This window comes from Hylobates moloch, unplaced genomic scaffold (genome assembly GCF_009828535.3).
Source record: "Hylobates moloch isolate HMO894 unplaced genomic scaffold, HMol_V3 SCAFFOLD_1, whole genome shotgun sequence".
Lineage (NCBI taxonomy): Eukaryota > Metazoa > Chordata > Mammalia > Primates > Hylobatidae > Hylobates > Hylobates moloch.
Window position 1 is genome coordinate 132,617,143 of NW_026652276.1, and position 25,677 is coordinate 132,642,819.

At 37.1% G+C, this 25,677-nt stretch overlaps 1 protein-coding gene across 5 annotated transcripts in view; it reads right to left on the reverse strand.

Moving 5' to 3' along the window:
* Positions 1–335: 335 nt before the first annotated feature.
* ANLN (anillin, actin binding protein) overlaps positions 336–25,677 on the reverse strand; it is a 63,908-nt gene continuing 38,566 nt past the window's right edge. For 2 of the 5 annotated variants that reach the window (XM_058445686.1, XM_058445680.1), the window contains 6 exons: positions 25,190–25,302; positions 23,853–23,906; positions 14,052–14,138; positions 10,239–10,346; positions 4,291–4,463; positions 355–1,645 (listed from right to left, as the gene is read on the reverse strand). In XM_058445686.1, the coding sequence (XP_058301669.1) occupies positions 1,522–1,645; positions 4,291–4,463; positions 10,239–10,346; positions 14,052–14,138; positions 23,853–23,906; positions 25,190–25,302 (659 nt within the window). In that variant the 3' untranslated portion in view covers positions 355–1,521. Of the gene's footprint in view, positions 1,646–4,290; positions 4,464–10,238; positions 10,347–14,051; positions 14,139–23,852; positions 23,907–25,189; positions 25,303–25,677 lie in introns of all 5 variants that reach the window. The other 3 variants (XM_032758316.2, XM_032758315.2, XM_058445674.1) reach the window with 2 other exon arrangements.

A 25,677-nucleotide genomic window follows, 5' to 3' on the forward strand; every position in this document is an offset into this window, starting at 1 on the left:
AAGTACAAGGGATGTTCTTATCAGTCCCATCAAACCTATTCCCTGTTTGGCTGATGATATCACTCATCCATTCAGTATCTGCTAAAGACTTGGGAATTATACTCCCTATCCTCAAATGCACATCCAATTACCATATTCAGTTGAAATGCCTCAGAAATAGATCCTTCATTCACTTATGCATTCAACAGCAGCCCTAAGAACACATAATAAGCCAAACTGGGTAGAGAGAAAAAGATGGATGAGACATTGTCAGCACAGTACCCTCAAGAAGCTCTCAGCCCAGCGATGCAGAGCAACCACACCACACATTGAAACAGTGCTTCCTAAACAACTGATTCCTTTAGACATTTACAGGTATTTATTTGAGTAAGAGCTCATAAAATATATTTTTATAATATGCACGAGAAAAAATACATTTGAATGAATAAAAAATAAAATGACAGGTGACAGAATTTAGTGTTTATAAATGAGGTCATAAAGAACTTTAATAATTCAGAGAAGAAGTTCAAAGTGTATTTAAAAGTTGAGACCCTGCTTTACAATATTTTATAATTTTAAAAAAAGGCGTTTAAAGGTGATACGTGACTTAATAATTTTCCAATTTCAGAATGGGTTTCTAGACACTGTTGTTCATGAACCAAAAACAAACAAACAAACAAACAACAACAAAACCCAAACACTTTGGCAAGCAAAGTATTATTAGTCCATAGCAGCTTCATAACAGTTTACTTTTTTAATATAAAGATTTTTCAATTTATACTTGTAGGAGTAGAAAAAACTAATATGCTAAGTCTGTAAGCTATGCAGCAAAAATGATCTTAATGAAGCCAGAATTCTATGAAAATGTGCACCACACTGCATATATAGTAGCTGAGTAAATGTAAACCCTGTGCTTATTAACTCTTCTATATAAAATATTGAACCCCCAAGTCTCACACATTGCCTCCTGTGTCCACATCTCTTTTATGAAGGCAGCCTCACGCTTTAAGCCAATATATATTTGCTATTTGAAAAAGTTCTCATCCTCATTACTAAAAATGTTTCTGTAAAGGCCTTAGACATTTTTTTCAGTACCCTAGTAACAAGTCATATCACGATCAATAAATGATCACAGCCTTTCGAAAAAACTACTGAGATTGGAGAATGGGTTTCTGTCTCCAACCCCTGAAAGACATTGCTGCTTCAAGACCTACAGCTCCAAGAAGACAACTCAGAATTTCTTACTTTTAAAAAAATATTGTCATGAATAACTGAATAATTAGATTTCTAGGAAAATGAGGCTTTTAAATTAAGATTTAGCAAAATCAACTATAAGGTATTTACTTCTACTCATTGATGAATGACAAGAGAAATCAGTTAAGTTTTACATACAAAGATATAAATACTGCATAATACGTAGTGAATATTGGCACAAACCCTTCCATACTTAAAGCATAAAATGCAATCAGTAAATCTGATGCTTTTAAGTGTGTTTCTTAAGATGACATCAAAAACCTCTAGATAACATGGAAATTTCCCAGTTTAAGGCTTTCCAATAGGTTTGTAGCAAGCATCAGGTTGCCAGAGGCGAATATCAACAAGAACTTGATTGAGTTTTTGCATCCAGAGATCCCGCTCTTCTTTAGTATCTGCAGACAGCCAGTTCCTACAGGAACAAACAACCAAAGAGGTCAGAATCCTTCTCCCCCCCATTCCATACCCCCATGTACTCTTGCTAGGGAAAAAAATGACTAAATAAACCAGTAAATGAATTACCTTTAACCACCTTTTATGGATGCTAATCCAGAGCCACTTAGTAAGGTGCATCTCCAAATAAAACAGAGGAAAATTATCCCCAGTTTGGTTAATTGATGCTAACTTACACTAATTACACTTGGTAAAGGATGGTGTTTCCAACAGGTGTTTTATACAGGTAGTGTGCGGCCTGGGTAACCTGATGGTATAGGACACCCATGGAATGTGGGCAACTTCTCAGCGAGAGCACCTAAGGCCTAAATATAGGCTCTCCCTGAATATGGGCACTCCCAATATAACCTTCAGAGTCAGGTTCACCAACAGCTGCAATCACAGACTCCTGGACCTTCACCTGGCTCTACAGGTAATATTATTTTGCACTGTGTCCCATTAGATTTGTCCTACTATATTAGTAGAACATGATTTTATAATAAACTATCTAAAGATCCTAAGACTTTGTCTATCCTAACCTCTCTGTCCATATTAGGAATATTTTCCTTGCATCCATATTTAGCTACAAGTTGAATACATAACTAGTTGATGGGGCAGGCCAGAGTAAGGAAGGGGGGATTCCCTAACTCATAGCCAGAACATGCTTCTAGAGAACAGCCAGCCATTAGGTTTTTATATTGCACTCATTCTACAACTTTATAAGTTCTCCCCATTGGTACTAGAAATGGTGTAAACATGAATAAGTGGAGTTTATCACCTTCTAGTAGTCAATGAAGAAAATACTGCACTTATAATAGCCACCACTTGTTAAGCTCATTCCATCTACTAGAAACTGTGCTAAGTGTGTTTACTCATTCATCTCTATTGTCTGAAGTCTCTGTGAACCTATTCTGGTTCAAGAGGCTAATAAAAATAAAAAAAAAAATCTCAGTCACTGTGGAGTTTATTTTTCCTTTTTGACACAGAAGATTTCAGAGGGCCAGCAAAGTTAAGTGACCTGCCATGGTTACATTTGATGAGTCAGGATTTAAACTTAAGTCCATTGACTTCAAAGCTCCACTGTAACTACTGCCTCCCCATGTGATAAAACATTCTGGTTTCAATGTGTAGTCTCTGTTTTAAAGTATGCAGTAGAGATCAGAAGAGAAATCTTTAGCATTGACAGCAAGCTTAGTTAGTAGAAATGAAAATGAGGTACATTAAATTCAAGTAAAAGGCCTAAGTCCAAAAGGCCCAAGGCCCCGTAAGGAAACAGATCAGTGAGGCAAAGGAGAATGCAGAACTGCAGAATGTTTATATTCTCACCATCAAAAAAGTAAAATAAATTTTAGGCCATGAAGCAAAGCTGAAGACTCAGCCAAGACTGAATTCAGAATGTACTACTCTCATATGCTTGGGCGAAGGGTACCCATCCAAGTTATAATTTTATAGTGAGAAAGACTACAAGTAAATGAGGTACAGAGTAATTAAAGCAACATGTAATCTGGCTATTTTTATCACAGGGGAAGGTCTACGGAGAAGTCTAAGAAAGTTTATGCAACCAGTAAAAAATAAGGTTATACAAAAAAGTAAGTGATATTCAAAATGGCCAAAGTGGGCCGCTGTGATCAGGAACTATTTGGATACTGCACTTTGGTTGGTTCCTCCACTGACCGTGGCCATGGACACGTCACTATCAAACAAAATGATTAGAAATCCATTTCACCTGTCCTGCCCTGTCTGAGTCTACCACTGCATAGAAGACCCCTGAAATAATTAATGAGCTAAAATGAATAAATCTGGAAGTAATCTAGACATCAAAAATTTCCATCAAATGAGTCTTCTATCTAGCTATTTTAAAACAAATTGGCAGTCTCTGGGCAACTTTGTTCTATTTTAGTATTGTGTCTCCTGGCTGTAGCTTTCTATTATTTTCACATTAGAAACTCATAAAGCTAGTCCTACCAATCTCCCCCAATCTGCAATATCCAGCAACAACCTAATTACTAAACATCTTATCAAATTCTAACTTTTGTCCCTAATGACAACTCTGTACACTGAAGTTGGTCTTGAAGCTTCTCTTAGGCATCCAAGCAAAGAAACCTATCTTAGAATCTTAGCAATAAGCCTTTGCATCTTACACCTGAGCTCAGGGTTAATTAAAAAAGGGGCAATCCCAAAAGTTTTATTCTGTTAATCTCCATCCAGAAATTTGCAGAATAGAATGAGATTGTTTTTGTGAGTCATCTGATTACATGAGGGTATTCTGGGAATGGAAGGAAGGGATGTGTAGAGTCTCTTTGAATAATGCTTGACTCCTCAACTACGCATGAAATCTTTAAACTTAACCCAAAGATTATTATCTAACTGCCATGAAAATGCCTCCACTGTGAGCACACTGGAAAACACTAGCTAAGATACAACTTGAGTATTATACTTTCCTTAACTACGTTAATTTAGTTATTATAGATGGTTCACTTACTGCTTTGTGTGTGTTTTGTTTTCTCACTAATGCTGTGCCCTTTTCAACGTCAAGGACCATCTCTGATATTTCTCATAGTGGTAAGTACATAGTGGGCAATCAATTGCTTAGTTGATAGAAAATATTTATAGGCCAATACATACTTGGTGACACAGAGTGTGTCCCTGCATTGGCTGACAAGAGTCTCTCGGTCATCTTCTCTTTGTGGTCGGACAGTAATTAATTCAAAAGTGTTGCGTCTTGCACAAAATTCTCTGTTGGCTGGTTCTATCTGACGACTGGTACAATTAGCCAGATTTATCCTTCCTATGGGATTCTTTAAAAACAAATTAAGAGAAATTAGTAGAAAATAAGACTATTTAAGTCAGTAAGCATTAAGCAGCATTTAAGTTGGTACAAATTAAAATTAAAAAGCTATTCATTTAAAAGTTAAAATTGAGTTACACTGGGCTTAGAGAAACATATTTAACATTTATTATTGTTCCTAGCTAGAAATAAAAATAAAACCCAAAAATATCAACTGGTAGTTCTTGCCAACTATCCTATAAAGCTCTTTATTATGGTGAACTTCAAATAAAAAATACAAACAACAGTATAATGAGCCCCAGGTGCTAAAACCAGCTATAATAATGAGAAACACACTTAACTGCCTTTTATCTGTAACTTACCCACTTCTCCCCTTTCTATAAAAGGAAACCTAGACATTGGATTTCATGTGTAAATATTTCTTTATATATCTATAAAAGATAACATAAGGGCAGACAATTGCCCTGGATTGTTGGCAGCCATGAATTTCTATGACACGAGTCAAAGTGGAGGAAAACATTCACGAGACCAAATGGTCCTGAAAATGGGAAAAGAAACACATATAGACACACGAGCCAACAGCCAATAAATGTGTCAACTCTATTAGAATTTTTTAAAATAAAAATAGAATATACCATTTTAAAACCTTAGATTGGCTAAGTCTGGAAGAAACAGTAACAACCTCTGTTGATTGGTTAGGGAGTGAGTAATACAGATTCTTATGCATCACTGGTGAAAGCATAATATGATCTATTACTTGTAGGCAACTTGATAACAGTAATCAAAAACCATTAACAATAAGCATTTTCTGATCCTACAGTTCCACCTAAATTTATCTGAAGCAAATATATCAATATGTACACACAGATTCTAATATGTGTACTGTTTTTTCATAATAGCAAAAAATTCCAAACAAATTAAATGACAGTAATAGGGGACTATTTAAATAAATCATGGTATTGTTTCCAGCAAATATGATACATTAAATAGTCTGAAAGTCCTCCCATTATATAAGCCACCAAATGCTAGATAATTAAATTGACAAGAAATAGAAAAATCCTTCAAAGGCCAAAATCAATGAGCAAGGGAGAATGAAGAATAGTAAGCTAGTCTGAAACCCTGACTTCCCTTGGGGCATTTGCCAACACTAAGACCTGCAACCTAAAAATGACAGAATATAAATTCTGGTATTTGCTTTAAAACACCCTAGCAAAGCAACAAAACAAAATAAAAATGCATGTGTGTCGTGGGGAGATAAACGAAACCTGAAAACAAATAATTAATTAAGCTGGAAGTTCATTATACTATTTTTGCTTTGTGTACATTCGAACATTTTCAATTATAAAACGCAAAACAGGGCTGGGTGCAGTGGCTCATGCCTGTAATCCCAACACTTCAGGAGGTGGAGACGGGCAGATCGCTTTGAGCTCAGGAGTTTGAGACCAGCCTGGCCAACACGGTGAAACCCCATCTCTACTGAAAATAGAAAAATTAGCCGTGCGTGGTGGTGCTTGCCTGTAGTCCCAGCTACTCGGGAGGCTGAGGCAGAGAATACCTTGAGCCCAGGAGGCAAAGGTTGCTGTGAGCCGAGATCGTGCCACTGCACTCCAGCCTGGGCGACAGAGCGAGACCCTGTCTCAAAAAAAAGAAAAGAAAAAAGTGAAACATATACGTATATATATTTCCATGAGGTGATGGCAGGGTGTGTGTGTGTGTGCAAGGGTGTATGGAAAAAGCAAGGACAAAGAATAGTCATATAGTAGCTAGCCCTCCGCTTATCCATGGTTTCACCTTTCATAGCTTCAATTACCAACAGTCAACCATAGTTGAAAAATATTAAAAGAAAAATTCTAGAAACTATGCATAAGTTTTAAACTGCATGCCCTTCTAAGCAGCATGATGTAATCTCCTGCCATCGCACCTGGCATGTGGATCCTCCCTTTGTCCAGCGTATCCACGCCGTACCCCCTACCTGCTCAGTAGTCACCTAGCAGCGTTTTGGGTTATAGGATCAGCTGAGATCGAGACCATCCTGGCTAACACGGTGAAACCCCGTCTCTATTAAAAAAATACAAAAAATTAGCCGGGAATGGTGGCGGGTGCCTGTAGTCCCAGCTACTCGGGAGGCTAAGGCAGGAGAATGGCGTGAACCCGGGAGGCGGAGCTTGCAGTGAGCTGAGATCGCACGACTGCACTCCAGCCTGGGCAACAGAGTGAGACTCCGTCTCAGAAAAAAAAAAAAAAAAAAAAAAAATCAACTGCTGTAGTATGCAGTGCTTGTGTGCTGGTGTTCAAGTAGCCCCTATCTGACTTAATAAGGTCCCCAAAGTGCAAGAGTAGATATGCAAAGACAAACCATAAAGTGCTTCCTTTAAGTGAAAAGGTGAAAGTCTTCATCTTAATAAGGAAAGAAAAAAAAATCATGCTGAGGTTGTCAAGATATACACAGTAAGAACAAATCTATCCATGAAATTGTGAGGAAGGAAAAAGAAATTCATACTAGTTTCGTTGTCACATCTCCAACTGCAAAAGTTACCACCACAGTACATGGTTAAGTGCTTAATTAAAATACAAAAGGCATTAAATTTGTGGGTGTATGACTCAACAGAAACGTGTTATAACTGATGGCAACTGGGTCTGGTACTTATCCATGGTTTCATGCATTCACTGGTGGTCTTGGAATGTGTCCACTGAGGATAAAGGGGAACTATTACACATTACTGCATAAGTTAGGAGACTGGCCTTAGCAGACATTAAGATTTATTTTAAAGCTATGGTCATTGAGATTGGGATAGGGAAAAAGACCAAAGGAAACAGAACGGTGAGCCTAAAAATAAACCTACACATATAATGACATCTTGATACACATGAGAAATGGCACTGTGGATCAGTGAATGATAGTTTGGATATTTGTCTTCACCCAGATCTCATGTTGAATTGTAATCCCCAGTGTTGGAGGTGGGGCCTAGTGGGAGATGACTGGATCATAGGGGCGGATTTCTCAAGAAATCCCTTTGGTGCTGTCCTCATAACAGTGAATGAGTTCTCACATGAACTGATTGTTTAAACATGTCTGGCACCTCCCCTTGCTCACTTGCTCACTCGCTCGCTTCTGCTTTTACCATGTGATGTACCTGCTCCCACTTCACCTTTTGCTGTGAGTAAAAGCTCCCTGAGGCCTCCCCAGAAGCTGAGCAGATGCCAGAGTCATGCTTCCAGTACAGCCTACAGAATCAGGAGCCAATTTAAAAATTACCCAGTCTTGGGTATTTCTTCATAGCAATGCAAGAATGGCCTAACACAGTGGGGAAAGAACCAACCATTCAATGATGCTGGCCCAATTGGCTATCCAGGTGAAAAAAAAATCAATTCTAGGGAAATTAAATGTGAAGTATAAAACTCTATAACTTTAGAAAGAGGTATAAAAGAAATCTTTGACTCCAGGGTAAGGATAGTTTCTTAAATTAGACCTAAAAGGCACAAAGCAATAGACTAGCAGGTCTGATTACCTTAACATTAGAAAAGTATGTGCACGAAAAGACACTATAAAAATAAATTAAAAGATATGCCAGGCCTAAGACTAGGGAAATATAATTGCAATGCGTCAAAAAATATTAAAATTAATAATATATAGACAATCAGTTCATAGGAAAGAAAATATAAATGGCCATACACACTCTTATGCTTCGAAAAGATACTTAGTCTAGTAATCAAGAAGATACAAAATTTTTTTAAATGAGAGTACATTTCACATCTATCATACTGATGGAAGTTTAAAAGGCTGACATATGATGTGTTGGTGGGAATATGAAAAGCTGAGAACTTTCAAATACTCCTGGTGGGAATGGAAAATTGTACAACCACTTTTGAGACTCACTTGACAAAATCAAGTTGTAGATGTGCAAACCCTACAGCCCAGCAATTCTGCTACTAGATAACATTCAAAAAGAAATCTCATCCCTGTGTACAAGAAACTAAATCTTCCTGCATGTGGGCTGTAAAAGGTACAAACCAAAACAAAACGAGAAGAAAGTGAATCACAGCAGCATTGTCTGTATACGACAATTTAGAAATAATCTAAGGGTCTCTAAACAGGAGAATGGATAAATTGTAATGTGTTCTTACAAAAGTATACTATACAGAGAAAAGGGGACAAACTAAAGCTACACATACCACCCCAGGCAAATTTCACAAACCATACTGACCCAAAAAAGGCAAGTTGCAGAGTAATACATACAGTATGTTATTATCTGTATAATGTTAAAAAACATGCAATTGCAGCAAAATATATTGCTTATATACAGGTACAGGTTAAACATCCAAAATCTGAAAATCTTGAAATCTGAAATGCTCCAAAATCCAAAACTTTTTGAGAGTAAACATGATGCTCAAAGGAAATGCTCATTGGAGCATTTCATATTTTGAATTTTTGGATTAGGAGATAATTGGCAAGTATAATGCAAATATTCCAAAATCTGAAAAAAAAAATCCCAAATCTGAAACACCTCTAAATCCCAAGGATTATGAATAAGGGATATTCAATCTGTATAATAAAAATTTAAATAAGTGCATGGGAATAATAAACAATTTTAGGGTAGAAGTTATCTCTGCGGGAGACAGAATTACATGGGGAGCTTCAACTGGAATAATAACAAGAGAGGTTGATGAAATTATTTTACGCCCTTTTGGATGTCTCAAACATTTCACAATAAATTTTTAAAACATTAATAATTGTAATGACTACAGTGTAACACACATAGTTATCCAACACAGCATTAGACTTATCTTTCCTGATGCTGAAAGATGTTAGAATATTTTATCAAGTAAAAAATCAGATTATAAAAAGCATGCTTTTCCTTTTAAAAAGATTCATACATGAATAATTATATTATACATTTTAAAAGTTTGAAAAGATATCTAACCAAAATATGAGCAATAGCTATGTCTGTTATGGATGATTTTCCTTTTTAATTCTGCTTATTTCTATTTTCCAGTTTGGGGATAATAAATAATCTTACTTGGGCAATGATATTAACTTCTTTAAAAACATATATAATTTATTACACAAAATCCTATTATTAAATTTTAGAAACAAAATACAAGCCACTGTTCCTGTGGGTGGGTTTCCATTACTGTTTTACCCTAACTAACAAGATAAAGAATTAAATTTAAAACATTTCCAACTTCAAACGTCAACAAAAAACATAATTAAACATCCAGTAGAAAAGAAGGAAAAATATACATGTTAAGGTATTTTAAGAGTGCTCAAATCATAGGGAATGGATAGGATATAAAAATTTCAAAGGATTATCACACACACACACCCCCCTACAACAAAAACTTTTTTTTTTTTTTTTTGAGACGGAGTCTTGCTCTGTCGCCCAGGCTGGAGTGCCGTGGCGTGATTTTGGCTCACTGCAACCTTGGCCTCCTGGATCCAAGCGATTCTCCTACCTCAGCCTCCTGAGTAGCTGGGATTACAGGCACCTGCCACCACACCGGGCTAATTTTTGTATTTTTAGCAGAGACAGGATTTCGCCATGTTGGCCAGGCTGGGCTTGAACTCCTGACCTCAGGTGATCCACCCGCCTTGGCCTCCCAAAGTGCTGGGATTACAGGCGTGAGCCACTGCGCCTGGCTGACAAGAACATTTTTAATGGCTTAGTGAGTACACAAAAAGGGTTATTAATTTGGGTGAGTGATGGGGGCCAGAGGGAACACTTGCATGAACACTACATGAAAGTCAATCAGGGCTTTCACCACTAAACAGTACTATTTAAATTACCTTTCGTTTCTCATCATCTGGATAAGTCCAATAAGATATACAGTTTCCAGAAAGAACACACCATCTTCGATGCCAGGCACCAAAACCACTAACATCTTCAAATATGGTCTGGAAAAGTCAATTGAAATGCTGGCTTTAGAAAGTTGAGGAAAATGTCCTAACGATGAAATGCTGATTCTGTAGGCTAACTGTAGTATGTTGACATATTTCATATCTCAAAACCTATTTGTATGATTTTTTATGTCTTTTATCTTAGTAACAAAAATCACTGATTATTCATATCAGAAATTTACTTCAACATCATCTACAAGCATTTAAAAACATTCAGATATCAACCCTAAATTAATAATGAATTAATGAATACCTCTACCTAATTTTAGACTTTTAAAAAGTGTAGTGTCCCTAACCAAATGCTCCTTAAACAACAGAAATGCCTCAAGTGTTGCAGAATTAATGATACAAAATTACCATACCTCATATATTTTAAAAAACTAATGATAACATATTAAGTTAAACCTATCTTAATATGCAAGACTGGCATTTAATCTTTATTCAGGAGATCAAGTTTTCTAACAGGATTAGAAAAGAGTTAGCATATGATCAAAAGCCTTGGTCAATAACCATGACAAACATCACAACTCCAAGCCCGCTGCTGGGCCGTGAGACACACTTGAAGTGGTGCCTCCCTGCAGTCAGGCGTTTGTCCTTAGGAAAGCTAGTTATATTCTAAAGGTAGGCAAGGCAGTAGTGTTGGCTAGAAACACTGTGCTGCCCTCTGATACAGATGATCCAAAGGCATCTTTGCGTTTGATTTTAGATTACCTTCATATCCCAACTTTACTTCTCTGATTGTTGAGAAGCTAAGAATAAACTAGTATTACCTGGTAGTTGCTGTGAGGAACCATTCTAAGCATATCTTTAAATTATCTCAACTACTCCTCTAAGTATTTTTAAATTATCTTAACTACTCCTTACTCCAACCCTATGACAGTAGGATATACACTCTTCTCAATTCAGTTTTATATAAATTTCCCAAAAGGTGGCTGAATTAAGAGTCTAATTTCTGGCCATGATGTGTGGGAGCAAATGTTACCAAGCTAGATTGACACCTCAGATTAATTAGCTTGCTCCAGTCATATGCTCTCCTGCCTCACCTTTTTCCTCCTCCCCTAATCCTTCCATTTTCCTCCCAAAGCAGCCTTTCACTAGGCAACACTGCTTACAGCTCCCCAAGGAAGAAAGAAAGGAATCTTGTTACTTCAATCTCAAGCACGAAAGTTAACACAAATCACTCACCAGCTCCCTCCTGTGTTAACGTTCATCTTTTACATCATAAAGGTAATAAACAGACAAGATAACTTTTGATGAACAAGATTAACACCAGCTACCATGACATCCTACTACAGTCAGAGAGGAATAAGAAAAGGACAGCCTTTTCATTTTTATAGCTGAGGAAACAGAGGGCCAAGGAAATTAAGTGACATCACACAGACTGCAAAACTAGAACCTTCTGGCTGCCAATCCGGAGCGCCTGCCTCTTGCTGCTCCTCAGTGGAGGCAGAGCTAGCCCGGCACCCTGTCAGAACCACTTACCTGTCTCTCTGGTTGGAGTCGCCCTCCTCCAGGGCAGCCCTGGCACATCAGGAAAGGAAGCTGAGCTGAGGAGCTTTCATTTCCATTACTACCTCTAATTTTTTATAGGGGGTAGAGGCAATTAAAATGTAATGTTTAGGCAGAGGACAGAAGTTTATGTCGGGGAATCCAGAGCTCTTTCTTACTACATTTCTGTAAGTGTGGATGTGAGAAGAATGGGCCATAGGATTCAAGACAGAGTAAATTTGAAGAGATCTAACAAGCTTGTTAAGAGCCCAGCTAAAAAATTAGGTGAGACATTATATGCAAATGGACCAGCTACCTTAACAGAGCCCATCCATTGTTAAAGGAATCAACAATAAAATATAAAAATGTTTACATGAAAAGAAAAGGTCATTAGGCAAACACTGCCTTCAAGTCAGAAATTTACACTCTTTTCCAAGACTGTCTAGTGCCACCTGCTGGATTTACATGTGATAAAACCTAATAAGGAAGGAAAAAATACTGTTTATAAGTAGCAATTCCCAATCGTTGGGAAGTCGGCTACAGTTACTTAGACCACTAGGCTTTCCTTACTATCTAGCTCTTCTTTCTGAACCTGTGACAGCAGTTACAAACTGATTTGTAACATCCCTTGCATCATTCAAGTTCTTGCTTCACAAAGAACATCAAAGCAAGTGGATTTTCTCTACTTCTTGTACCATACTCACAATCTTCTATGCATTCTACGCACATACTTTCCTCCTCTGATAATGAGAAAACTGTAATTCTGTATCAAATAAATCCTGCGAACTGTGGCTTGGGCTTAATTCTTCCCATTCTCATGACCTTGCTCTATGAATTACCCTACAAGCCCTAGTTCAGGTCCTCCATGGCCTCTATCTTCAATCTCTTTGGCCCTATTAGAAGCTACCCATCTACATTTAAAGCCGCTTACATCTCTCCCATCTTAACAAAATGTTGACAAAATCCTCCTTTCACCCTACGTACCTCTGCAAGCACAACACTCTTCTCTCCTTACTCTGCTGCCAAAGTGTTTCCAAGAGTTTCCAGGCTCCTGTGCTCATTCCTCATCTCTCACTCACTCTGGACCCATTTGTAGTCTAGCGTCTGCCCTACCTGCGCCAGAATGATCACCCAATAATAAGTCCAACAGTCCTAACAGAATCTGATCTAACTTAACCACTCCCTCCTTTCAATGTTCTCTTCTATTGACAACCATGATGCTAGATTCTCCGTTTCTCTCCCTGCAGTCTCCTCTGAGGCTTCCCTCCTTCCATCCGTCCTTTCAATGCTGGCACTCCTCCAGTGAGTTGGCTCTGCTTCCCTCACTTGCCCTGGGCTTCCCCATGCTGCAGATATCCACATCTTTACCTCTACTAAATGTCTGTCTTGAGCTCCAAACCCAGAACTTTCACACGTTTCCAGGCATCTAAAATTCAAATCATGTAAAACTTAACTCATTAAAATTTCCCACATCGGTGGAACTGACTAGTCTACTTCGGGGTTGTCATTCTCCAATCTGCTTTCCACATTGGTCAGAATAATTTTCTCAATCCCAAGTTGGATAATTTCCTCTGCTTAAAATCCTATAAGAGTAACTCACTGACTCCAGGATAAAGTCCAAATTCTTTAAAAGGCCCTTGAACTCTTGCCCCATTTCCCCTAACCACACTTTCCTCCTCATTCCCCACCCACCAATCACATGCATGCACTCAAACTCTAAGCTCTAGCTATCCTGAAATACCTTCCACTGTCTGCATGTGTCATCCTTCTTTTCTTTGGGTAGGAGTGACAAAGAAGGGCCCTTCAAGCCACTGTACATTCTCCCCCTATCTGGAGCATTTCTCCCCTTTCTCCCTGATTCACTTAGTTTAGAAATCACTTCTCTCAGCAGTTCCCTTTATCCCACCCCACCCACAGTCAAGACCTGGTGTCCCACCAATTGACACCGATGCACCCTGTTTTCTCCTATTAGAGTATTATATTGTGCTTGTCTGTTCATTTGTATTTCTCTCTTCTAAACTAAAAGCTCACGAGTAGAGGAATTATTTTTTGTGGTCTTTTACATTCCAACGGCAGCACAGTGATTGGCATATAAAGGACATACAACAAATCTTTACTGAACCAACTTATTACTTAATCACAAAGGATTTCATTCCTATGGGAAACAAGTCCGTATTCCACACACACACAAAAAGACTAAGTGATGTTACTTACTAGAAAACCTCTTTCTTCAACACTGGAATTCACTTGACATTTTATTTTTAAATAAATATGACCTTCCAAAGAAGATAAAAAGGGGACCTGCAAAGAAAACAGGTAAATTATTTGCAAAACAGGTTCACAGTGTGATTTTTCTTGATAAATCATGTATAAATCATGAACAGAGACTATTACAACTTGAAAACAGAGCGTTTTCTAAAGTTGGAATATAAAAGGCATGGCCAAACAGCCATTGGTTCCTTACCAACAAATACTTTTGAAGAATAAATTCATTCAAGGTAAAGCTTGACAAAACCAAAAGCCATAAGTCTCAAGTTAATGTGAGAAAGAAAACAGAAGATAATACTTGGGTTTATCTATTCTCCATCAACAGGAGAATATACTCAATAAGAGGTTGGATAAACCAAGCTTTAAATTCACACCATACAGTATTACCCAGCAATAAAGAACAATAAACTGCAGATATGGAAAAGCCAGTCCTTGAATTCATATAGAATTGCAAGAGACCCCAAACAACCAAATCAATCTTGAAAATTAAGAACAAAGTTGAAGGAATCATATTTCCCAATTTCAAAACATAATGCAAAACTTTGGTAATCAAAGCAGTGTGGGCTGGCTGGACATGGTAGTTCATGCCTGTAATCCCAGCACTTTGGAAGGCCAAGGAGGGGGATCACTTGAAGCCAGGAGCTCGAGACCAGCCTGGGTAACATAGCAAGACCTCGTCTCTATTAAACATGAAAAAATTAGCCAGGTATGGTGGCACATGTCTGTAGTCCCAGCTACTTGGAAGGCTGAGGCAGGAGGATCACTTGAGTCCAAAAGTTCAAGGTTGCAGTGAGCTATAATCATGCCACTGCACTGTGGCCTGGGCAGAAGACCAAAACCTTGTCTCAAAGAAACAAAATTAAAAAAACCAGTGTGGTGCTGACATAAGAACAGACATACGGACAAAAGAAATGGAATTGAGAGACCAGACATAAACCCATACAGCTTATGGCCAACTGATTTTTAACAAGGATGCCAAGACCATTTAAAGCGGAAGAGCAGCCTTTTCAAAAAATGGTGCAGAGAAAATTAGATATCCACACGCACCAAGAGTGATGGTGGACCTCCACCTCATACCATTTATAAAAATTAAACCGAAATGGATAATATCCTAAGTATGAGAGCTAAAATTATAAAACTCTTAGAAAGGCCGGGCACAGTGGCTCACAACTGTAATCCTAGCACTTTGGGAGGCTGAGGCGGGTGGATCACCTAAGGTTAGGAGTTCAAGATCAGCCTGGCCTTGAAGGGATTTCACCTTCAACATGGTGAAATCCCGTCTCTACTAAAAATACAAAAATCAGCCGGCATGGTGGCGCATGCCTGTCATCCCAGCTACTCAGGAGGCTGAGGCAGGAGAATCACTTGAACCCGGAGGCGGAGGTTGCAGTGAGCCAAGATCGTGCCATTGCACTCCAGCCTGGGCAACAAGAGTGAAACTCTCAAAAAAAAATTTAAAAAATAAAATAAAACTCTTAGAAAAAAACATAGAGGTAAGTAAAGCTTTGTGATCATGGATTTAGCAATAGATTTTCAGATATGATACCAAAGGCACAAGCAACATGAGGAAAAAATAGACAAATTAGACTTCACCAGAATTAAAAACCTTTCATTACAGAGGTTCCACAAAAAAAAAAAAAGAAAAAAGAAAACTACCATATAATTCAGCAATCCCACTTCCAGTTATTTATCAAAAGGATTGAAACTGGGTTCTTGAAGCTCTATCTGCACTCTCACGTTCATTGCAGCATTATTCACGATAGCTAAGAGATGGAAATAATCTAAGTGCCCATCAATAAATGAAGAGACCAAAAAAATGCCGTATGTACATACAATGAAATATTTAGCATAAAAAAAGGAGATCCTATCTTACACTACAACATGAACAAACTTTGAGGACATTATGCTAAATGAAATAAGCTAGTCAGAGAAAGAGAAAACACTACACGACCCCACTTATCATGAAGTATCTACATTTGATCTTATCCAAAAGGCTGAAAAGCAACATATGAAATCTTTAAAGTAGCCAACCTCATAGAAGCAGAAACTACAGTGCTGGCTGCCAGGAAGTGGGGAGGAGAATATGAGGAGCTGCAGTTCCACGAGTATAGAATTTCAGTCATGCAAAATGAAGAAAATTCTATAGATCTGCTATATAACATAATGCTTATAGTTTACAATACTTCACTGTATACTTAAAATTTTCTTCAAAAGATAAATACCATGTATTATTTACCACAATAAAAAAAATTATAGACTTTTGCACATCAAAGCACTTTATCAAGAAAGTGAAAAGACAGTCTATGGAATGGTTTGAAATATTTGCAAATTATATATCTGATAATATCCAGAATATACAAAGAAAACTCTTACAACTCAGTAACAAAAAGACAACCCAACTAAAACAACTCAAACAAACCAAACTGAAAATTTGGCAAAGGACTTGAATAGACATTGCTTCAAAGATACACATTTTATCTTCCAATGAGCACATGAAAAGACATTTAACATCAACAGTCATTAGGGAAGTTCAAATCAAACCTACAATGAGGAACCACTTCACACCCACTAGGAGGTTATAATTTAAAAATGAAACAAACAGAAAATAAACAATGGCAAAGATGTACGAAAATGGGAACCCACATTAATGGTAGAAATATCAAATGGTCTAGATGCTTTGAAAAAGAGTTTAGCCGTTCCTAAAAATAATTATCATATGATCCCACAATTCTGCTCCTATGTGTATCCTATGTATACATACAAAAGAACTGAAAACAGGCACTCAAATCATGCACACACACGTTCAAAGCAGCTCTATTCACAATAGGCAAAATGCGGAAACAGCCCAAATATCTATCAATGAATGAACAGATAAATGAAATGCTGTATATACATATAATAGAATATTATTCAGCCATAAAAAGAAATGAAGTTCTAATACATGCTACATCATGGATGTACTTCTGAAACATTACACTAAGGGAAATAAGCCAAACATAAAAAGTTACATATTGTATGATGATTCCATTTATATGAAATATACAGAATAGATATATCCATAGAAACCAAATGCAGATTGATGGTTGTCAGGGGCTCGGCGGGAGGGAAGATGGGCAAAGACTGCTTAATGAGTAAGACTTTTTACTTTTAGAGACATAAAAATATTTCGAATTAGACAGAGATATTTTGAACAACACTGTGAATGTACTAAATGCCACTGAATTGTTTACCTTAAAATTGTTACTTTGGTTACATGAATTTCATTTCAATACATTATTTTTTGAAAACAATGAACACAAACAGCAGCATGAATAAATCTTAAAAACATCATGCTGAGCAAAAGAAATTAGATTCAAAAGAGTACACATTCTTTGATTCCATTTAAATGAAGTTCAAGCCCAGGTATGGTGGCTCACATGTGTAATCCCTGAACTTTGGGAGGCTGAGGCAGGAGGATCTCTTGAGCCCAGGAGTTTAAGACCAGCCTGGGCAACATAGTGAGACCCCCCATCTCTATTTTCTTTTTTAAAAGATAAAAAAAAAAAATTAAAAACAATAAATGAAGCTCAAGAACAAGCAAAACGAATCTAGGGTGAAAACAGAGATGAGAAGAATGGTTGCCTGTAGGGGTTGGGATTGACTAGATGGGAGTGATGGAAATGTCCCTTATCTTGACTAGGTTTTGGTTATATAGGTGTATTCATTTGTTAAAACTCACTGAATGCTACGCTTAAGGTGTCTATAATTAACTAAACATAATCTTTTTACAACTATATTGAGTACAATAAATTGAACATATTTAAAGTGTAGGGTTTGATGAATTTTGACATATGTATATTATAACCCATGAAACCTTGACCACAATCATAATAATGAACATTTCCATCACCCCCTAAAGCTCCCTCCCATAATCCTGCCTCCCTGTATTCCCACCTCCAGGAAATCAATGATACACTTTCTGTTGCTATAGGTGATTTTTCATGCATGTCCATTTACACAACAAGAACAAGTGTTTTGTTTTGTTTTTAAGACAGAGTCTCCTTTTGTTACCTAGGCTGCAGTGGCACGATCTTGGCTCACTGCAACCTCCGCCTCCCAGGTTCAAGCGATTCTCGTGCCTCAGCCTCCCAGTTTCAAGCAATTCTCATGCCTCAGCCTCTCCTGTAATCCTGGGGTTACAGGCATGCACCACTACACCCAGCTAATTTTTGTATTTTTAATAGAGATGGGGTTTCATCATGTTGACTAGGCAGGTCTTGAACTCCTGACCTCAAGTGATCCATTCACCTGCCTCGGCCTCCCAAAGTGCTGGGATTACAGGCATGAGCCACCGTGCCTGGCCAAAAAGAAGTATTTTTAAAGAAAAGGAACCTAAACATGTAAGAAAATATTCTTAGCAACTTAGCAGAAGAGCAACCTTGCCATAAGCAACAAATTTTGCAGGGAAAAGGAGAAACCAGTTGAGCCTTCAATGGTTGAGCACGGGCTGAGGTAGACAGGCATCTCAAGAAGCAGAGGCAGAGCTCCCTCTCCCTACCTGCCAATTCTCCCCAAAAGGAATTTTGCTGAGAAGTGATGGTTGAAGACATGTCTAAAAAGCAGAGAGAAATCTTGTAGACGTGCAGTACTTAGATCTCAAAATTCTGCTCAAAGGTGGGGCCTGAAACCATTCTCAAAGCATTTAAAACAAAACTTGAACCAAATCTATCCATAGCCTAATTTCAGCTCAGTTTCTGATTATATAAGAGACCAGTCCCTAATCCATACTGTCTGAAAGACAAAAGAGCAAGGTATTACCTATTTCAGTCTCTACTGTTCTTTTATAATATAATATGTGGCCTACAATTAAAAAATTACAAGACGTGAAAAAGTAGGAAAACATGGAGCTTATCAAGGGAAAAAAAATCCTGTCAATAGCAGATCCACAGATGATCTAAATCTTAGAATTCGAAAACAAAAACATTTATACAACATTAAAATATTTAGACGAAAAGATAGAGAAAAATTAGTGAGAAAATGGAGAACTTCAGCAGAGAAATTGAAACCGTAAAAAAAGATCCAAATGAAAATTTCAGAACTAAAAGTCTGAATTTAAAAATTCATTGGCTAGGCTTCAAAGACTAGATCACATCAAGAAAAAAACAGGTGAACGTGAAGAACTGATAAATAGAAACCATCAAAAATGAAGCACAAAGAAAAAAAGAATTAAATGAAAACCAAAAAGAATGTCACAGACCTGTAGAAAAATAGTCAATAGTAGACATTAACTGGAGTTTCAGAAAGGAGAGAGCAATGTATTGGGATGGGAAAATGAACTATACTGTTGTGAGGTTCATGTTGTAAGGTACATGAAGTGGTGTAACAGTATTTCAAAGTAGACTTTAATAAGGTAAGGATGCTTACATTATTTCCTAGCAATGACTTAAAAAAAAAAAACAGGTAAATATAGCTAAAAAATCCAAAAGAGGAAATTAAAAAGGATTACCAAAATACTCAATCCAGAAGAAGGCAGGAAAGGAAAAACAAAGCAGCAAAGAACAGATGAAACAAATAGAAAACAAATAACAAAATGATAGACTAGGAGTTGACAAACGTTTTCTGTAATTTATACAGACTGTACATGGCGCCATTCAAGAGAAATGTAAACAAATATAAAGATGCACTTTTTGTGAAATACCTTTTGATCTTATATTGAAAATACAGTTTTTATGTGAGTGCAGGATTGCTATAAGAAAGGCATACCTATAGACTCTAATACAGGGTTTAAGGAAGGTGAAGGATCTTCAACTGGAAAATTTAATGCTAGCAAAGGATGTTTGATAATTTTAGAAAGAGGCTTTAAAAATGTCAAGATACAACAGAATCAGCTTCTACCAAATGAGACAGGAGATGAGTTCCCAGACACCATTAAGAAAATCAATGAAGAAAAAGGATATCTGCCTGAACAAGTTTGTTTTTTGTTATTGTTTTCCAAAACAAGGTCTCACTCTGTCACTCAGGCTGAAGTGCAGTGGCGTGATCATAGCTCACTGCAGCCTTGAACTTCTGAACTTCCGGGCTCAAGCAATTCCCCCATCTCAGCCTTCTGAATAGCTAGGGCTACAGGTGCGTACCACCACACCCAGCTAATATTTTTTCATTCTTTGATTAAAAAAAAACTTTTTTCATCATCTATGTTGCTCAAGCTAGTATTCAACTTCTGGCTTTAAACGATCCTCCCACTTTGGCCTCCCAAAGTGTTGGGATTGTAGGTGTGAGCCACAGTGCTCAACCTGAACAAGTTTTTAATTCAGATAAAAGTGCACTATTCTGGGGGGAAAAAAAGAAAAAAAAAAGTCACAAGGGACATTTATTAGCAAGGAAGTAAAGTGAGAACAAGAATTTAAGGCAGAAGGGAGAGGCTAACTCCTGTTTTGTGTAAATGTAAATGGGTTTATGATCAGAACTGCCCTTATCTATAAAGCTGCTAACACCCAAGCCTTGAAGGGAAAAGATAAACACCAACTGCTAGTCTTTTGGTTATACAAGGCCTGGATTGGTTCCATCAATGATTTGTCCCTGAAATCAAGAATAAAATGGTAACATACATATATATATATGATTGATTGACAGACAGCTAGATAGATAGATATCTAAAGTAATATTGACTTCTGAGTCAGGATAGAAAGGAAGATGGAAGTGTCTGTCATTCCTATTGCCCAGGGAAAAAGAATGGCATCCCAACTGGATTAATCTTAGCTAAGTCTAAATTTGAGTTTTTACTATAATTAGTTTCCAACGATTTGATCCCCTAACATAAAAGGGGGGAATTCTAAGACAAAAAGTATAAATTTCAATAGACTAATTTCATGAGACGAACCGCCAACTGCCCAAATTTGAAACCGATCCACAATGTAGAACCAAAACATCATATGCCTCATCATCCTATTTTGTAAAATTTCCATTTTCGCTTTTCCTTACAGTGAGTTTTAAGTTCCTTAAGCTCTTTCCTCTCAATGCTATTGAACAGAATTCCATTGTTTAGCACAGAGCATGCTACTGATAACAAAAATCAGAATGATGAGAAGAAAATGTGCCCTCTTATTCTACAGCTGAGGAAAAGTAGATAATATTTTTGGTTAGAAGCTTGTCCTGATAAAGAAGTAAATTGAAAATATTCATAAAAATGTCAAGTTTATTACCCCTCTCCCTAGTTGAGTGTGGAGGGAGACTTATGTGAAAATGTATGATCCTATTCTGTTTTGTGTTTAACAAAGGAGTCTTTTAAGACATCTATATTTCAAAGATTATGTTAAGATCTGTAAAACATAATCTACAACCAGGGAGACTGTGTAATGTGTTATATGCTGGGATATTTTTGAGGGTGAAAGGGGCACCATTAATAATTACACAAGGCCCATAGGCATAAACTGGATAGTTTATGGCAGACCAGAATGCCTAACCATTTTCTTCAATCCCAAAACTCTATAATCCTAATTGGTTGTTTTACTTCAAAATTGTTTGCTCTAATAATATTTAAATTGACATTTCTATTTCATAAAAGGTATAAATACCTATGAGGTTCCTTTAAGTCAGAAGAGGAACTTTGGGACATCCTTCCCCCTTAATCTACAATAGTATAATAAAACTATGACTGTTTTGGATTCCCTATTCAAAGAAAGGGTTTGAAAGTCTGACTCACTAAGATTTGTAATTTAAATTCCAGGATGCCATGCTTTAAATCAGATTTGAATAGCCTCAAATAAGATGGAAATCCACTGACAGTGGTGTCCTAAATCCGTACAGGAAACCAACTGGATTAACCTCAACAGAAATTCCATTCTGAAAGGACCTCACAGATAACCCCTGTGATTGTTGTATTACTGGTCAAGGCACCAGTAAAATAAACCAAGACTGCCTTGTACTGACAGTATCTGATAAGACAGGAAAGACATGTATACTCTTTCAGTGACAATTAAACAGGATTATTACATGAGTATAGAAGGTCTTAAATTTTTCCCACCAACTTCAAGACCATTTAAACTTAACTATTTTAAATATTCTCCTACACCAAATCCAGGCAATTGGAACAAATATTTGCTTCCCCACCTCACTCAGAAAAGCACAAAAATAGTTCCAGATTTTACTTCTAAATTGTACTGTATCTGACTGAGAAGGAGTCTTAAGAGTAAAAGACACAACAAATTAAATTGAGTGGTTTGATTTTGCACTCAATCATGTGGTTGGCTATTTAAGTTATAAATTCAAAGGAGTTAAGTGAATGGGAATATAATTTAATTTTAATTTGTAAATGTGACATTTTGATTTAAAATGGCAGCCAAAAAAGTTTCTAAAAGAACAGTCTATATTTAAGATATGTCTTTGAAATCTCTTTCATTTTAGAGATTAATGAAATCTCTTACATATGTAGAAACTGGCTATGTGACAATACTGAGTAAAAATACAGTTCATAAAATCCCAATTCTTATGGTTATCTAATTTGCAAATCCTATTTTAAGAATTTAAAATAAATTAAAAAATACCACCCAGCATTTTGTTAACTAGCATCTCTTTAACCCAGAGAATGTTTGTAACTGACCTTTACAAGAATATTAAAAATCTTTAGCTGGGCACAGTGGCTCACTCCTGCAACCCCAGCACTTTGCAAGACCAAGGTGGGCAGATCACCTGAGGTTGGGAGTTCGAGACTAGCCTGGGTAACATGGTGAAACCCAGTCTCTACTAAAAATACAAAAATTATCTGGGCATGGTGGTGCACACCTGTAATCCCAGCTACTCAGGAGGCTGAGGCACGAGAATTGCTTGAACCTGGGAGATGGAGGCTGTAGTGAGCCGAGATCGTGCCGCTGCACTCCTGCTTGGGTGAGAGTGAGACTCCGTCTCAAAACAAAAAAAACTTTAAAAAGTCTTCCAAAATATATTCAGTATAATTTTAGTGTTAAATGTATTATAATTTCAAAATTAACAAGCAAAGCGTCATCTATATAGCAATATACCTATTAGCCAATTAAGACCATAAAAATTTTCTACTTTTGGCCAGGCACAGTGTTCATGCCTGTAATCCCAGCACTTTGGGAGGCCAAGGCGGGCTGATCACTTGAGGTCAGGAGTTCGAGACCAGGCTGGACAATATGGTGAAACCCTGCCTCTACTAAAAATACAAAAATTAGCCAGGTGTGGTGGCGGGCACCTGTAATCCCAGCTACTTGGGAGGCTGAGGCAGGAGAATCGCTTGAACCCAGGAGGCAGAGGTTGCAGTGAGCCGAGATCACGCCACTGCACCACAGCCTGGGTGACACAGCAAAACTCTGTCTCCAAAAAAAAAAAAAAAAAATTCTGCTTTTATTTAAAAACATCACCAATAGCTTTTCCAGTATATAGGAGGTCAAAAACATTGATTAATTTTTAGTTTTAAATATAGTTACTAATTTGGTATTCTAATTGTACCTAGAAAAATCATTATTGAAGTGAATATAGGATTTTAATGAACTATAAGAGAGAAGAAAGAATACGGAAAAAGACCCAAACATGCATTGAAAAAATAGAAAACTTTCAAAGAAGGCTTTAAAGTATTATGAGAGTGGAGAAAAAGATGCCCATCTATAAGAGTCTCATGATAGAATAATGTACATAATGTCCTTAATTATTCAAAGTAAACAAAAAGATAGTAAAACAAATACATGTCTATCAAAAATTAAGGATTGATTTTTAAGTTCATTAGTTTCAAGCAAAGAAAATAATAGCAACCTTTTCCTGGAACAAATAGCCCAGTAGCTCCCGCTCTCTTACATCACAATTTATCTAAAACAGACAAAATAAAAGACAGAGAAAAGAAGACCCAGGATCACTCAACTGGTTAAAGTAGCTGAATTACTAAATAAAAAGTTACAAAAATTTTTTAAATTAACTTGTTAAAATACATTTATGCATTAATAGTAATCAAAACTTCAAATACAGTCTGCTTTTTGTCCATCAACTAAAAGAAAGCATTTCATAGAATTTTAGATTGTTTCAGGCTAACCTAATATTTCTGTACTGGAAAACAAGACCCTAGAGAGATGAAGTGACTTTGCTCAATGTTAAAGAGTAAATCACTAAGGGTAAATACCAGAAACCAGGGCTTCTAATTTTTATACTTCATCTCTATATTCTCACTACAGAAATCTCACACGATAATATAAATTATCACTGTATTATATAGAAGTCAACCCAAGAAATAAAATTTGCCTCTAGTTGTCTCACTCCTTAAAATAGTCTTGGTGAAAAAGGACTCAATAGTGATGTTAACACAGATCTGATTTTTGAAGCTTCTGATATGAAAGGGAAGTATGAGAAGGAAGTCCCTTAGATTCGTAAGTACTTTTTCTAAGAGGTTAATCTACCTTTCACTATCTTGTCAAAACTAAATTCATAAAGTATCATTCATTTCAAAATATAGGTTCAAATAGGCTGGCTGGGCAAGGTGGCTCACACCTATAATCCCAGCACTTTGGGAGGCCAAGGCGGACAGATGGCCAGAGCCCAGGAGTTCGAGACCAGCCTAGCCAACATGATGAAACCCCATCTCTACAAAAAAAATAGAAAAAATTAGCTGGGCGTGGCATCACGCACCTGTAGTCCCAGCTACTTGGAGGGCTAAGGTGGGAGCCCGCGAGGCTGAGGCTTCAGTGAGCCATCATCAGGACACTGCACTCCAACCTGGGTGACAGAATGAGACCCTGTCTCAAAAAACAACAACAACAACAAAAAAAACACAGAAATGGAAATAGGCAAGATATTATGTTTTAAAATTATAAACTTAACATCTAAATGCAGGAAGTAATACTTCTTTAGTCAGAAGTGATACTTAGAATAAACAAGCATTTACTGAAGTTCTAACTATTAAAAGGGAGACATACTTCCAATACAAAAAAAAAAATCATTTAGGTACACTCATACCTAGCAAAAATGTGCAATTCTAAGAACATGTGTTTTCAGTCGAAGATTTCAAATACCTAAAAGCACTGTGGCATTTCCATTGAGCTAATTTTTCTAAGATTAAAAAAAAAAAAAACACCACACCCTTACAAATAAAGTTGGATTACCTTGTCCAGAACAAACTTAGTATTTCCTACTGAAGACAGTGATAATGTGTAAGATCCGACAAGGGCAAAGTTGCTGGTTCGCACAGCATTGAGACCTCCTGGACTGGCCATGACTGTGAAGAACAAGGAAATTAAGTTTAGTTCAGAATGACTTTTGTTAAGTATAAGTAACAATTCCTCACCCCACCCCAGTAGGAGAAAATTAAGCTGCCACAGAGAAAAAAAAAAACCTGCCTCGTTTTCCTTCATCTTTAAAAATGGGGGGAAAACAAGGTAATTTATAGATTCAATGCCATCCCCATCAAGCTACCAATGACTTTCTTCACAGAATTGGAAAAAACTACTTTAAAGTTCATATGGAACCAAAAAAGAGCCCGCATCGCCAAGTCAATCCTAAGCCAAAAGAACAAAGCTGGAGGCATCACGCTACCTGACTTTAAACTATACTACAAGGCTACAGTAACCAAAACAGCATGGTACTGGTACCA